Source organism: Chiloscyllium punctatum, chromosome 2 (assembly GCF_047496795.1).
Source record: "Chiloscyllium punctatum isolate Juve2018m chromosome 2, sChiPun1.3, whole genome shotgun sequence".
Classification (NCBI taxonomy): Eukaryota; Metazoa; Chordata; class Chondrichthyes; order Orectolobiformes; family Hemiscylliidae; genus Chiloscyllium; species Chiloscyllium punctatum.
The window spans coordinates 152,791,466-152,807,161 of NC_092740.1; the positions used below are offsets into that span (position 1 = coordinate 152,791,466).

At 38.4% G+C, this 15,696-nt stretch overlaps 1 protein-coding gene across 2 annotated transcripts in view; it reads right to left on the reverse strand.

Moving 5' to 3' along the window:
* plaa (phospholipase A2-activating protein) overlaps positions 1-15,696 on the reverse strand; it is a 38,612-nt gene that overhangs the window by 15,468 nt on the left and 7,448 nt on the right. Inside the window, exons 2-7 of one of the 2 annotated variants that reach the window (XM_072590412.1) lie at positions 11,634-11,753; positions 6,556-6,656; positions 6,353-6,473; positions 4,470-4,637; positions 2,598-2,733; positions 474-643 (exon numbers count right to left, since the gene is read on the reverse strand). In XM_072590412.1, the coding sequence (XP_072446513.1) occupies positions 474-643; positions 2,598-2,733; positions 4,470-4,637; positions 6,353-6,473; positions 6,556-6,656; positions 11,634-11,753 (816 nt within the window). Of the gene's footprint in view, positions 1-473; positions 644-2,597; positions 2,734-4,469; positions 4,638-6,352; positions 6,474-6,555; positions 6,657-11,633; positions 11,828-15,696 lie in introns of both variants that reach the window. The other variant, XM_072590423.1, reaches the window with a different exon arrangement.

Genomic DNA, 15,696 nt, shown 5'->3' on the forward strand with positions numbered 1-15,696 from the left:
AGTTTATTCTGTACAAATACAGTAATGAGTCCCAACACAATTCTTACAGGCAAAAGTCCTTATGTCAAAACTGCTGAAAATTATGTTTTTTTTTAAACAGTGAGCCAGAGACTACACTGTTTTGCATCAAGTTGTAAAATGTTGATATTTCATACCTCAAATGGTAAACAGGACTAAAATTATAAATTTGAGATATAACCATTAATTGCAGTCTGCAAAGTCAATTACTATAATATTACAAGATATATTATCAAGCAGCAGTATAGGATAAACATTTGCACCTCTAAAAATTCCATACTTAAAAAAACTACAGACATGCATTTGACAAAGTAATCTTTGCATTTTGTGAATAACAGTTTCAAGTTTTATTTGGTCAATGTCAATTGTTATAAATTATTTTTAATAATAATTTTACTGCTAAACTTAGACTTTAGTGCTAAACAGTTATGTTAAAATGGAATAACATAACATACCAGGTTCATCAAGATGTTCCCTTCCTGGAAGCTCATTAATATTTATATCCCCCAAATCTCCAGTTTTAGGGTCAATAGTTGCACTGGACAACTCATTCTCAAAAGTTTGGATCTCCTCAGCAGTGGCGGTTCGCTCTTCAGCCTCAGTGAACACTCTTATTATGCCATCACTATAACAAGAAGAAAGCAACATAAGTAATCAGAGGTCAAAACCCTGCCGGAAATGCACCTTTAATGTAGTAAATAACTGTGGTACATTTTTGCATGTTTATATTACAAAGAGCAATATAAACATGACACTAACCTGGAGGATATTAGGGCAGAAGATTGAAGCAATATGTCTTAAAAAGAGGAAAGATAGTTTGCAGAGTAAAGTGACAGAAATCCTGAGCTTAGGCCTAACGGCTGAAAGTAAAACAGGGTAGAGGAAATGAGGAATACACAAGAAGCTAGAATGTGAAGAAGGTAGAGGCATAAGGGTTGTAGGAAGTTACAAGGGGCAAGCCCAGATTTTTTGAACACAAAAATGAGAATTTTAAAACTGAGGCATGGTTTAACTAGGAGTCAATGTAGACCAGCAAAGGCAGCAGTGACTCAGTGCAAGTTTGGATAAACACAGCAGAGTTTATCGAAATGAAATTGTCCAAATTTATCCAAAAGCAAGTTAGGTGTAGCTCAATGATTGACAAAACTTTTCCCAGGATTTGCAATTATACTTTTAAGTTACTTGTACAAAAACCTACTTGTCTAGCATGATAGTTGGTTGGCAAAAATAAATTGCCATAAAATTTTCAGATTAAAACATTATTTTTGAGAGACCAGTCAATATTTTTTAAAAATACACAAGCATAAAGTCAAACTCAGTTTCTGTAACAGGTACTTGGATTCCAAGGGATACTTTAGAAATTGTGCCTCTTTATACAGCCTTTGTTCCAAAGATGCTCCCTCCAAATGTCTTACAAATAAAACGACATTAAAAATACTCAAAATACTTAAAAATATGTATGGAATGAAGTTCATCTATTGCTTCCTAAGTTTCTGAAGTCATCAGCACTTTTCTTGGCTTCACTGCCTTTGCAGAATGATCTCAGTTCTCAATAAGTCTAAGTTTTAGTCTGAATGCAGTGAGTTGCCTTACTAGCATCATTGTATTACAAAATTAAGAGGATGTGATAGTCATCCCACGTGGTTTCTCGTGTATTATATCAGAATTCAAGTATAATGATGATTTCTTTGTTAATCTAATTCACGGTATAAAATTCAAATCTTAATTATTTGGAGACTTGGTCTCTTAGAGGAATGGATTTTTTTGAAATGAACACAAACTACAAGTTATAACACAAAGTAGTGGTCTCTTAGACAGCATGGAGTGCAATAGCTACAAGAAAATCAGAAAATAGCCAACATTTTGAGGGGAGGAGAGAAGAGAGAGAAACTAAGGAATACAGAAGAGTGCTTGATCAAGAAATGAGTGTGCAGAATCAGAAAAAAAATGGAACTTGGAAATACGTCTTTGCTACTTTGGACAGCTTTGCTTTACGCCCAGAAATCTATTAGATGAGGAAATGGGCTAATTTAGGTATAATTGGTTCAGGTATAATTAATTTGAAATGCAGCTGGCATCAGCAAAGAAATAAAAGATCTTGTAATCATAAATCCATCACTGGTTATATGCAAAGAATAAGTACAGAATTTAACAACGGTTCATATTGTGGAAGAAAATGATGGTAGTAGAAGCACAATGGCAATCTTAAAATGGTTTAAAGATTTTGGATTCAAATAATTGTCGAAGAACTTTTGACAGGAAATAATGTTCAATTTAGCTCATTTCACTGCAACCATCTGGACATTCAAATAAGCTGGAATTGCCAACTCTGTACATCTGCTGCCTGAAGCAGCAACATCCCGAACTATTGTTTGCAATATAATCCAGCAGCAATCAAAACAATGGCTAAGGAGAAGGAGAGAGTTTGAAAGAATATCAGCAAGATATATTCTTGGTCCCAAAACAAAGACCAATTTTGAATTTTTAATTGCAACATTCCAATGAATAGAGCTTTGAAGGACTAAGTTGTATAATAAAACTATAAATAATGGGATTCTGCAGCTGTACAGCAATTTTACCTTGATCCCACAACTATATCACCATTATCCAGTACGCAGCAGGACCAGATGGATTGAGCTGGAAGCCTGATTGTTTGAGTACATTCTCCACGCTTCCAAATCCTTAAGGATCGATCCTCACCAGTAGTAACAAAATCTGAAGGGAAGAAAGAAGCCAATGCACAATGACAATTCAAGAAAAATATCTGCAAAAAGCTATCATTAAAAACTATGTTTTATACTGAAAATGATTGAGCTGAAACAACAAGTCGACTATAAATCAGCAACTCTGAGGTCTTACTACAACCCTGTTCAGCTGTCACAGCACTTACCTATTTTTATTCTCAATTCCCCTTGCAATAACCAACAACATTCTATGTGCTTTCCTAATCACTTGTATCCAATTACAATTTTATGATTCCTGTCTATCAGAATCCTGCAATTTTTTTCCTTCATTTAAATAATACTGTTTTGCTATTCTTCCTGATACAACAACTCTTAAACATTTTCAGCACTGCATAAAATATGCTTAAATATATGAAGTTCCATACATTATATGCATTTCCATTTTTGTTTTAAAGCAGAAATACAACGTCACTACATTAATTTTAAGCTGATACAAAGGCATCATTAATGAGGTTTAAATTGCTCTTAGTCATCCAACACACTTGCAATTCCACCTTTTGAGCTCCCAAGAAACAGAAGTAGCAGCTTGGTGCCATCTTGACATTGCTTTTGCCCACCAGAACACTTAATGGTCAGTGGCATGCAGCCACAGCCAATTAACATATGATGAGCTATTACAAAATATCACAAACAGAATACAGAGGAGTCTCGATTATCCGAAGGACAGGGGCAGGGAGTACTTCATTCGGTTAATTAAATGCTGGATAATCGAATGCAGGATAACAGTTTAGCCAAGCATCGGGACCTTGCGATCTTGCCGGATAATACGATATTTGGATATTTAAATGCCAGATAATTGAGGTTCCTCTGTAAAAAGTTTGACTCGAAAAAGTGACACTTTAAGGTTATAGTCATGTTAGGAAGTGTATATCATATATAAGACTCATTCACAGTTGTTCTCAGTAAAAGTCCAATCAAACTAATTTACGGACAATAAAAGAAAAATAGCTTTTCATACACTGCCAATTATGGTCAATTTTCTTTAACTAAGTAAAAAGGACTTTTGGTCAACCCTTCCACCCAATTTCCAAACTAATCTATAAGCTGCCCCTAAAGCACAGCTACATCCCTACTCCTGAACTTTGCAGAAATTATTGGGGTCACAAGAATTGAAACATTTTTAATTTTCATAGTGTCAATACTGAACTGGTTTAAAATTGGAATTGATTCAATAAATGGAAATGCCCTGTACCTAGAGTTAAATTACTTCAAGTTAACAGGACAAAACTATTGCACAGTCTATACAAGGAAATGTGCATGATTCATTTAGTCCTAAATTTGAGGAAGTCAATCATTATAACAGGATTTTACCAATAGAGTATAGCCAATACTTAAAGGAGGCTACTTAAAGTAAACTTCCCTGGCTATACAGCATCAGATTCTACTCCCGAAACTCCTTGCTTGTATGCTTTCTCTGATGGCATAAGACTCTCTCTCTCCCCAAATGTAACGTCAGTTACATCACGTACACATTCAAGTGCACACATTCAAGTTAGTTTCAAAGCTATATTTGTAATTTTAGAATCAAGAATGGGTAAAATGAACAGCAAGATTCTTGGCACAAATTCAACTGGTCATATTTAGCATGGAGTTGGTAGCAACTTTATATATTCCATGAATACAAATACTTGCAGTCTGATCAGTTAAACTTAATTACCAGAAATGAGGGCTGCTACATAGTTACGTTTTCTTAGAAAAATAACTTACCTTCTCCATTTGGGAAGACTGATAGACAATAAATATAATTTGTATGCCCATAATAAATGTGCAAACACTGCCCGGTGATTTGCCATCGACGAACAGTGGCATCATTGCTGCAAGACAGGAACTCTAATTCATTCAAAATGGCCAGTCCTCTAACACAGTCGTTATGACCTAAAAATGGTCAAAGTTAATATAAAATGACAACATTATTTATACATTTTCCACTCATTAAAGTCCAAAAATGTTTTTTTTTTAAAAATGTGAACAAGGTGGCAAAAATCAAAATTTAAAAAGTACAACCCCAAAATGTTTATTAAGTGTGGGTGCAGCATTCTTGTAAGTAATGGCACATAAATAAATGCTACAAAACCAGGATATTCGACCTAACTAGTCGATGGATGTTCCTTTCAAGTATCCTGCTATCCATTCATGGAATGAGTTAATGCCAAATTTTCAAAAAATCTTTTCGCTTCCAGTTGAGAGAAAAGCATTGCACATAATGTGTTAGGACTGCAATACACGCACTTGCATCATGTCTAAGATCAATTAACTTAGTGGAATTCTTGGCTGTATGACCCAAAGGTGCTGTGCATTTTCTTGTATCTTCCTCAAATTTAAAATAAAGAGGATCCAAGTCTCTGATTTACGACATACAGTTATTGTTTTCAGCTTTTGTTGCTGAGGTATTCTTTTAATATCGCTAGCTTAAAAATGCTCTAAAAGACACTATTTTCAGTGGACAAGAAGTTATTTTAGCTGAAAAATGTGTTGCTGGAAAAGCGCAGCAGGTCAGGCAGCATCCAAGGAGAATTGACGTTTCGGGCATAAGCCCTTCTTCAGGAATGAGGAAGGTGTGCCAAGCAGGCTAAGACAAAAGGTAGGGAGGAGGGACTTGGGGGAGGGGCGTTGGGAATGCGATAGGTGGAAGGAGGTTAAGGTGAGGGTGATAGGCCAGAGAGGGGGTGGGGGCGGAGAGGTCGAGAAGACGACTGAAAGGTCAAGAAGGCGATGCTGAGTCCGAGGGTTGGGACTGAGATGAGGTGGGGGGAGGGGAAAGGAGGAAGCTGGAGAAATCTGCATTCATCCCTTGTGGTTGGAGGGTTCCTAGGCGGAAGATGAGGCGCTCTTCCTCCAGGCGTCGTGTTGCCATGGTCTGGCGATGGAGGAGGCCAAGGACCTGCATGTCCTTGGCGGAGTGGGAGGGGGAGTTAGTGTTCAGCCACGGGGTGGTTGGGTTGGTTGGTGCGGGTGTCCCAGAGGTGTTCTCTGAAACGTTCCGCAAGTAGGCAGCCTGTCTCCCCAATGTAGAGGAGGCCACATCGGGTGCAGAGGGTGCAGGAAGAGCGTCTCATCTTCCGCCTAGGAACCCTCCAACCACAAGGGATGAATGCAGATTTCTCCAGCTTCCTCCTTTCCCCTCCCCCCACCTTATCTCAGTCCCAATCCTCGGACTCAGCACCACCTTCTTGACCTGCAATCTTCTTCCCGACCTCTCCGCCCCCATCTCATCTCTGGCCTATAACCCTCACCTTAACCTCTTTCCACCTATCGCATTCCCAATGCCCCTCCCCAAAGTCCCTCCTCCCTACCTTTTATCTTAGCCTGCTTGGCACACCTTCCTCATTCCTGAAGAAGGGCTTATGCCCGAAATGTCAATTCTCCTGCTCCTTTGATGCTGCCTGACCTGCTGCGCTTTTCCAGCAACACATTTTTCAGCTCTGATCTCCAGCATCTGCAGTCCTCACTTTCTCCAAGAAGTTATTTTAAACAACAGTGGATTATGCTACGAATTTACAAGAATTGAGAGACAATTAGTAACATTAACTTTATTTCACAGAATATGCAGGGAATTAAGAATTGCTTGTCCAAAGTAAACGCAGGCATACCTGTAAAAGTCTGCTCACATCGGCCTGCTTTCCACATCTTAATTGTTTTGTCAGCAGATCCCGTCAGCATAAAACCTTGTTCAGGTAATATTTTTACTGCCCACACTGCTGCTGTATGGCCCTAAAGCAAGAGACACTTCGAATGATTTCACAGCAAGAGAATACACATTTATTTAGTTTCAAGGACTGAAAATAAGTTATACCTGTAAAGTCATCAAACATTTCTCATTTAGCCAGACTTTAGAGGTTGTATCCCAAGAACCACTGAGTAATGTGCCAAATTTTCCAGCAGACAGACTACAGACTAAAAAGGGAAAAAAAATGCAAGAAACATCATTGTACGGAATCTGGACTCTCTGAAAGAAAACATGAAAGAAGAGACAAGTGGAACTTAGTTTTGTCTGAATTATCTGTACAAAGTACAATCACAGGTTTTAAAAATTGATTTGCATAGGCTCTAGATTCAGTCAACGTTACCTGAATATCCACTATTTGCCAAGAATTCAATTCCATGCAACTCTACTATTCAGCTTCAAATCAGTTAGTTTCAGGTCAGAACCAATGCAGTGGACTTCAAAAATCCCAAAGTTATTCTCCATAAACACCACATTTAAAAATATATATAAAATCCTATACACTTAGGATGCAAAATTGCTTTATTTTGATTATGTAATCAATTAGGATCTAAAAAGCAGTTGAAGTGGAGGAACTTTTGATTCCCCAACAAATGTCAATTTGGCCCAATTTGACCCAAGTTACAAGATTATATTCAAGTATTACTCCAGAACTTGAGCACATAAACTAGGTTGTCAATTCAATAAGGTAATGCTTAGTTCTTTTTCTTAACAAGATAACTGTAAATGACCGGAGTATTACAGACAGTTTTAAGTACCCCAATAGAGGGATCATATAAAGCTAATTAAAGGTAATTTTTTTCATATAGAAAGGACATGATTGAACTGGCGGGGGTGCAGAGCACATTCACTAGAATGTTTCCTGGGTCGAAGCAGTTTAGCTGTGAAGAGAGACTGGACAGGTTCAGGTTGTTTTTTGTTAATGGCAGAGAAGGCCAAGTACAGACCTGATCGTGGTTTTTAAGGTAGTGAGGGACATGGATAAGGTGGATAGAAAGCAGCTGCTTGCCATATTTGAAGGGTCCATAAGAAGGAGCATAATTTTAAGGCCAAGGGGAAGAAGGAATTGGAGAAAATGTTTTTCCACCTAGAAGGTGCTGGGAATCTGGGACACATTGTCTGGGACGGTAATAGTGCTGGGAGACCTCTCAACATTCTAGAATGTGGACGCGCATTTAAAATATTATAACTTGGGCGAAGTGCAGTAAAATGGGATGAGTACAGATGGGTGATGGGCTTTTTTGTCAGTGCAGACTCGATGAGTCAAAGGGCTTCTTCTGTACTGAATGGCTCTATTACTCGAAAAGCATTACTGGCAAGGCCAACCTCTGTTCCTTGACCCGAATGGCCATTAAGGCAGTGGTAGTGAGCTGCATTCTTAAACCATTGCAGTCCATTTAGCATGGTTACACTCAGTATTTAGGAAGGGACTTCCCAAATGTTGAGCTACTGAGAGTGACGGGAATTGCAATATAGTTGCAAATTAGGGTGGGCTGTGGGTCGGGGGCAAATTGCACGTGCTGTGTTTTTATGCCCTTTTTTCTAGGTAGTGTAGGTCACTAGTTTGGAAAGGTGCTGTGGAAGTAGCCTTGATGTGTTACTATACTGTAACTTGTGAATGGCACACACTACAGCCACTGTGCACTCCTGGTGGAGGGAGTGAATGTTGAAGGTGGTATGTGGAACTAGGGATTTGCATCTATTCATTCATTTAGGAGGTGAATGTGCTCTGGCTAATATTTCCTCCTATCCCTAATTGTCCAAAGGGCAATTAAGAATCAACCATACTGATGTGAGTCTAGTGTCACACACTGGCCAGAACAGACAATGGTAGTTTTCCATCTATAAAGGACATTAGTGACCAGTAGTTTTTTTTTTACAACAATCAAGTGGTCACATAGTCACCATTAAAACAGCTTTTAATTCCAATTTTTTTTTTACTGATTTCAAATTTCATCGTCTGCCATGGTAGGATTAAAAAGAGTGCCTCTAGAACATTGAGTTAATGGTAGTTGTCTTTTCCCTGGGATGGGGGATTTCAAGATGAGGGGGCACATCAAGGTGAGAGGAGAGAGATTTTAGAAAGACACAACTTTTTTTTAAAAACAGAGCACGTGGAATGAATTTCCAAAGGAAGTGATGGATATGGGTACAAGTACAATGTTCAAAAGAGATCTGGATAGGTACATGAATAGGAAAGGTTTGGAGGAATATGGGCAGGCAGGCAGGTGGGACTAGTTTAGGTTGGGATTATGTTCAGCATAGACTGGGTGGACCAAAAGGTTTGTTCTATGCTCTGACACTATGACTCTATTAGCTTAGATTAATATTTCAGTGATATTAGCTTGACAGCATCACCTCCTTGATTGTAACAAAATTCTTCTGGATCGTTGGATATGCACTCGTCCAGGTAAACTACGATAATCTAATTTTAAAAAAGCTATTAAAATGATTGAAAAGAGTCACTCAGATCTTTATTTCCTGTTTGATTTAAACTTTTTGGAAAATTTTACACTATGGGATGAAAGTCGTCTGCAGAATATCCATCTAGGAAAAAAAACAAATGAAGCTAGACATGGGAATACATAAATCAAAGAAATATTGCATCACCAAGAACACAAAAAATATCCATGAATTTTGTAAAAACAGGACGCAATGAACCATGGTAGTGGCAAAGCATCTGATAAAAGCTTGAGAAGTGAGGCCGAGATAAAGCTCAGTTGGAACAGCAGTAGGTGTGGTGTGCAACAAACCTTCAATTAATCCAGAGACAGGGCTCCAGAGATGATGTCAGGATTCAAAAAATGAAATGGAGCAAGAGGAAACAGCTGACTGGATACATAAAGGTTATGAGTATTTTATACTATATTTAATTGCTACAAGTTTGCAAGGTTCTATTTTGGGTTTATAGTTTGTAAGGACAATAATGCAGAGGACTAGAGAAGAAAGCCTACATGGGAATAAATATTATCTGATTTTAAGGGTAACCTCAGGGTTTACTTTAAAGTAATAAGAAATGCAAGAAGAGCTCAAGGCCATGGTGTGCTCTTCCTGCTTTGTGGGAATTTGGGTATAGTTCTAGTGGCAGATGCTGGAAATCAGGGTTAAAGAGAGCATGGTGCTGGAAAAGCACAGCCGGTCAGGCAACATCCGAGAAGCAGGAGAATTGACGTTTCAGGCATAAGCCCTTCATCAGGAATGAGTAATTCTGACATTCCTGATGGAGGGCTTATGCCTGAAACATTGATTCTCCTGCTCCTCGGATACTGGCTAACCAGCTGTGCTTTTCCATCACCACACTCCACAGTTCTAGTGCCCAGGACCAAAATGTGTGCAGGAAATGTCTCCAGCTACAGCTCCTGCAAGCCCATGTTTTCAAAGCTGGAGCAACAGCTGAAGTCACTGAAGCATCCATGAGGTTGACAGCATTGTGGATAGCGGGTGATAGGGATCACTCTGGAGGCTCAGACCCCACAGGCAAGGAGGAAACAGAGTATGACAACTAGGTAGGCAGGCAGTGCAGGAATTAGTCGTGCAAATAAACATAAGTCAGTATCACACTCCTGACCTTTGTCTTGTAGGCCATACTGTATAATATAGTTTTAAAAAAGTCACAACACCTGGTTATACTCCATCAGATTTATTTGGAATTTTGTCCACTCAGATACCAACACTGGCTCGTCCACACCTTGTTTGGACACACTAATTTTATGTGCAGTTTGTAAGTATAATGGCAAGGAGTGGGGCACTTCATTTTTGGAAAAAAACTGGCTTGTATTATTCTCGATGTCATGTTATTACCTCTTTACATTTGCGTTCTATTTCTCTACATATAAAACTACTTGCTCTTCTAATTCTTTTAACATTGTGGTTACCTTGCTGAAATTTGAAAGTGCCCATCTTTTAATCATTCCCTGTCCACAGCGGACACAACCATATAACTACTTTGACATCAATTTTATGTGGCTCGACTAAACATGCAGTTTCTTACAAACTTAATTTCATCCAAATGATAAATACCTTTTGTAAAGAAGAAACTGTAAAAGCAGATAAATTTTACTGAATAGATCACAAATATGAGCAGCATCCTCATTGCTTACTAGTAGTACAGAGTCAGACAGAACAAGATGATATTTAATAACTGGGACATAGTAAAACCAGAATAAATATTTTCAATCAAGTCTAGAGAACAAAGCAGATAAAAAGGACAGAGAAATCAAAAACAGCCAGAGTTTCTCTTATCTATAATTTTCAACAGAAATTGTGCATGAACTGGAGGCAAACGTTGAATCAGACTACTTTTTTTAAAAGATAGATTCTTGTGTGCGATGTTGGCATTGCTGGCAAAGCAAGCATTGTTGCCCATCTCTTGTTACCCTTGAAATCTAGGCCATCTCAGAGGTCAGTTAAGAGTCAACCACCTTGGTTTGGGTCTGTAGTCACAATTAGGGTAGACTATGAAACAGATTACCTTCCCTAAAAAGGAATTAGTCAGTCTGCCATGTTTTACAACAACAGACAAGATTACCGTTAGACTAGCTTGTAACTCCAGATTTTTATTGAATTCAAATCCTGTCAGTTGATGAAATTTGAACCTATGCTCCCAGAACATTAGCAAGGGTCTCTCAATTACTAGTCCAGTGCCATTACCACCATACCATCTCCTCTTACTGTGGTAATATCTAAAGTTGATACAGCCTGCAAAAACTTGGGAGAAGGCATAGTAAAAATACTAGGTCCAGTGAAACATAATAAGAACTTTCTGAAACAAAGGGAAAATACAGATGAAAATGATAGCAAATCAGTACAAATTCTGTAATCATTTGTTTGATTTTTTTAAAATGAGCTAAGAACCAATTAACCTCCAAAACAAGTATGCTTTCAACTTGGTGTTATAACAACTCAATCTTCTAGCTTGTGATGCTGAAGTTCATAAAATTTAAAGCAATTTTGAAAAGTTCAATAAGTCAAACTTATATCCCAATTATCGACAAACTTTCCTACCGTTATTGCAGCATGAGGGTGATTCATAAAACTACGACAAACAAATTCCTTTCCTATAAATATCTACATTTGCTGTGGACTTTAATGGATTACTGCAAACAAGCAATGGACACATTCTGAAATAATGTATAACAAATGCCTACCTGTATTTTTATGCCCCTTTAGAATGTACAATGGTGCCGGGCTATCCAATGTGAAAACACAAATGTTATGGTCATTTCCTCCAGTTACAATTAGTCCACGAGGATATGTGTCATTGGGAGCTATGATGCACACACAGGACACAAAATTTGAATGTCCATTCATACAATGCATCTGTGTAAAGCCCCTGTTTGGACTGAAATAGAAGCAATCCAGTTAAATTTTCAGACCAAATTGAGATAATGACTCAAACTGTAAACATTATTAATATCTAATGATAAAGAATTGCCCAAAAAAATTCTAATATATTCACAATGTAAGTTAACGTACACTCTACTAGTTTGGACAGCGATATTCAAAACAAGGTTATAGTATTAACAAAAACAGAAGTTGTTTTTGTTTCTGATTTACAGCATCTGCAATTTTTTTTTGTTTTTGTGAGGTCATAGCATTATTTGAATAAGAGAAACAAACAGTATTAATAAGTTTATGCATCCTGAGATCAAAAACAGAACCTATGAAATGAAAATGGCTCCCATTATGGTCATTGAAAAGTGAATGATATTATTACTAGGTTGCACAGAGGATAGACAAAAAAAACACACATAAAAGCCTATCCTAAAATGACCAACAAGGATTACATCTAACTGGCATCAAAATGTGTCAGTTGATTTCTTACACTGAAAGAAGCCAGGCTGATTTACAGCTCTCTGATAATGAAGGTTAAAGTTAACCAAAGATCTTCATCTATTCTTCAGCTAAAATCAGCACATTAATAACATATTAGCCACCTAATCTGAGATTAGAAGGTTAAGTAATGTGTGAAGAGAATATACAGGGAAAGACAACCTACTCCAATTGGTAGAAGAATTGAGAACAAGAGGGTAAAGTTAATTGGCAAAAGAACTAATAGAGACAGAAAATGTTTTCATTCCACTTATGGTTACTTGGAGATTGCAGTGAAGACAGGTTGAAATAAGGCATGCAACAGGGAATCTGATTATTATCTGAACAGGAGATGTGTGAAGAAGGTTGCTAAGCATCACTAGGTACCTTGTTCTTTCAGAGAATTGGCCAGTTATGACAGACTGAATGGCCTCCTCTTGTGATTCTGCGTGATGTTCTATTGGTTAACATCTTACAGTTCTCATGCAAATAGCTTCAACATTTATTGTTCACTTCAATTGTAGACTTACAAGCTAAAGTGTAGAAAACCTTTTTGTGCAAGCCAAATCTCCAATGTTCTGTATTCTACACAATGGTCCTTTAATTTATCACATTCAAAAGACAATTGAGATTGCCATTTTATCTGCTCAAAATTGTTTCCACAATCTGTCCAGGACAGCACACAACAATTAATTAACTATCAGAGAAAATTATTGCAGGTGTTGGAATCTGTACTGAAAACAATCAATGCTAAAGATCACAGCAGGTCAGACAGCATCCATGCAGAGAGAACAAGCTAACATTTCAAGTCTAGATGACCCTTCAGAGCTGAAATGAAGTGTGGAGGGGACAGCAGTTATGCTATAGTTGGGGGGCAGGGATGGTGGATTTTGTGGATCTAAGGTACTGGTAGAGAAAAGAGGTTGATAGTTCAGACGGAGTGATTAGAATGCGAGAATGACAGAACAATGGTGTTTCTTCTCCAAACTTAAAAAAGACAGGCAGTCCTAATGGGAGGGAGGAGGGGAAAGATGACATGATGACAGAATGTAACAAGCAAAAAGAAAAGGAAGAAACAGTTCACAATTTGAAGCTGTTGAACTCAAATTAAGTCCAGAAGGCTGTAAAGTGCCTAGCCTAAAAATGTGATATTGGTGGATATTGCTGCAGTTTGCATCAGAACACTGCAGCATGCAGAAGAAAGATTTGCAGGCATGCGAGCAGGACATGCACCCTACACGCATCACCCTGCAAACTACAGCATAAATGCTGTCCCCTCCACACCTCACTTCAGCGCTGATGAAGAGTAATCTAGATTCAAAATGTTAGCTTGCTGTCTCTCCATGGATGCGGTCTGATCCGCTGTCATATCCAGCACTAGTTAGTGAATTGAAAGCAACTATGGGGTATGTTAGATGCCTTTAAGACTATGTCAAATTTTAATACCACCCATCAATGGTCAGTTAAGGAGATTCACAATTAGCATGCTCACTTTTTACATGAGAAATCATCAACACTTGAGAGAAGTCATTGGAAAGTCCATCCATTCTTGCAAAAATAACAGTTCATATCTATACACCACCTTTCACGTTACAAAGTGACGCACTTAACTGGAGTAGTCATAGAATGAAAGGTTTAGAGAAAGCAGAATTCTTAAAAAGGACAGCTTTTTAAGCCAGTATATTGAAGACCGTAGAAGAGAGGGGACAGGTCCTGGACTTTATTTTAGGAAGTAAAGCCAGACAAATATATATCAGTGGGGGTTCAATTTGTAGGCAGCAATCGTGACTCCATTAGATTCAAAATGTGAAGGAAAAGGGCCTGAAAGTTCTCAGCTGTGGAAAGGTTGATTTTAATAAGATCAGACATAATTTGGCCACATTGGATTTGGAGCACATTGGATAAATCTGTCTCAGAACAGTGGGATGCATTCAAGAAGGAAATATGGACACATAGGACTGGACCATCAATTCCTATGAAGACTGAAGAAAGGGATATATAGCGTTGGATTAGGAGAAAATGGGAGGCTAATGACAGATACCAAAGGGCTCAAAATAGCAGACGCCATAGAGGAATACAGAATGTGAAAGAGGAAATTTAAAAATTAGGAGAGCTCAAGGGAAATGAAAGGATACTGCAAGTAAAACAAAAGAAAACCACTGGTGAAGTGATAACAAGGGAAAGAGAAGTGCCAATTAAGGGCCACAGTGGTAATTTGCATGTGGGGCCAGAGGACGTAGGTAGGGTTCTAAAAGAACAACTGAGTCGGTGTTAAGTAGTCAGAGAGACAATATGCATATAGAAATCAAGGAGATGGTCCATGATACAATTAAAGAAATTAGCATATTCAGAGGTTCTGAGTGTTCTGACACACTTACAAGTAAATAAATCTCCAGGGCCAGATGAAATGTAACACAGGTTTAATAAAGGACGGGAAGAAATAGCACAGGCAATGCAGAAAATTTCGATTCCTCTCTGGCCTCAGAACAGGTGCCAAAGGACTAGCCAATGTGGCTCCAATATTCCAAGAAGTGAACAAATGATGAACTAGCAAGCTACAATGATAGGGAGGCGCCAGTGTTGGACAGATTAAAAATCACACAACACCAGGTTATAGTCCAACAGGTTTATTTGGAAGTACTAGCTTTCTGAGCACTGCTCCTTCATCAGGGAGCTGTGGAGCAGGATAATAAGACACAGAATTTATAGCAAAAGATCTCAGTATCACGCATGCAACTGATATGATACATTGAACAAACCTAGATTGCTGTTAAGTCTGTCATCTTTTAGAATGGGTTGCAGGCTTTGGCTCATTCTTCCATGGCAGACTTCAGGATACCAACAAACAGTGGCCAAGCTAAGGCTGATAGCCAAGTTCGGTACCCATGAGGATGGCCTCAACCAGGACCTTGGGCTCATGTCACACTACAGGCGACTCCGATACACTATACACGCTCTCAAACACTCACACTCTTAGATACTCTCAGACTCACGGAGACCCTCTCTCGTACATGCTCACTTTCAGACACACACCCTCCCCAACAGACACACATGCACTCCTTCTCTCTCCCTCACATGCACACACCTATATACAAGTCTATGGGGAGAATTTGCATTTGCAGATACATTCTATTGTATGCTTTTTGAACAAAATCTGCAGGCAGTCAATCCATGTAACATTTTATTAATTTGGAAACAGAACCAGTCTGACTCAAGACTAGGATACAGACTGGCTCTAACCTCACACCATTAATGCATTGTCTGAGCTGTGATGTCAACTTAAATTATCTCAAGAATGTGATTTGAAAGAAGTTCTGTGATTTACATATTAATAAACCGTAACCTGCAACCCATTCTAAAAGATAACAGACTTAACAGCAATCTAGGTTTGTTCAATAT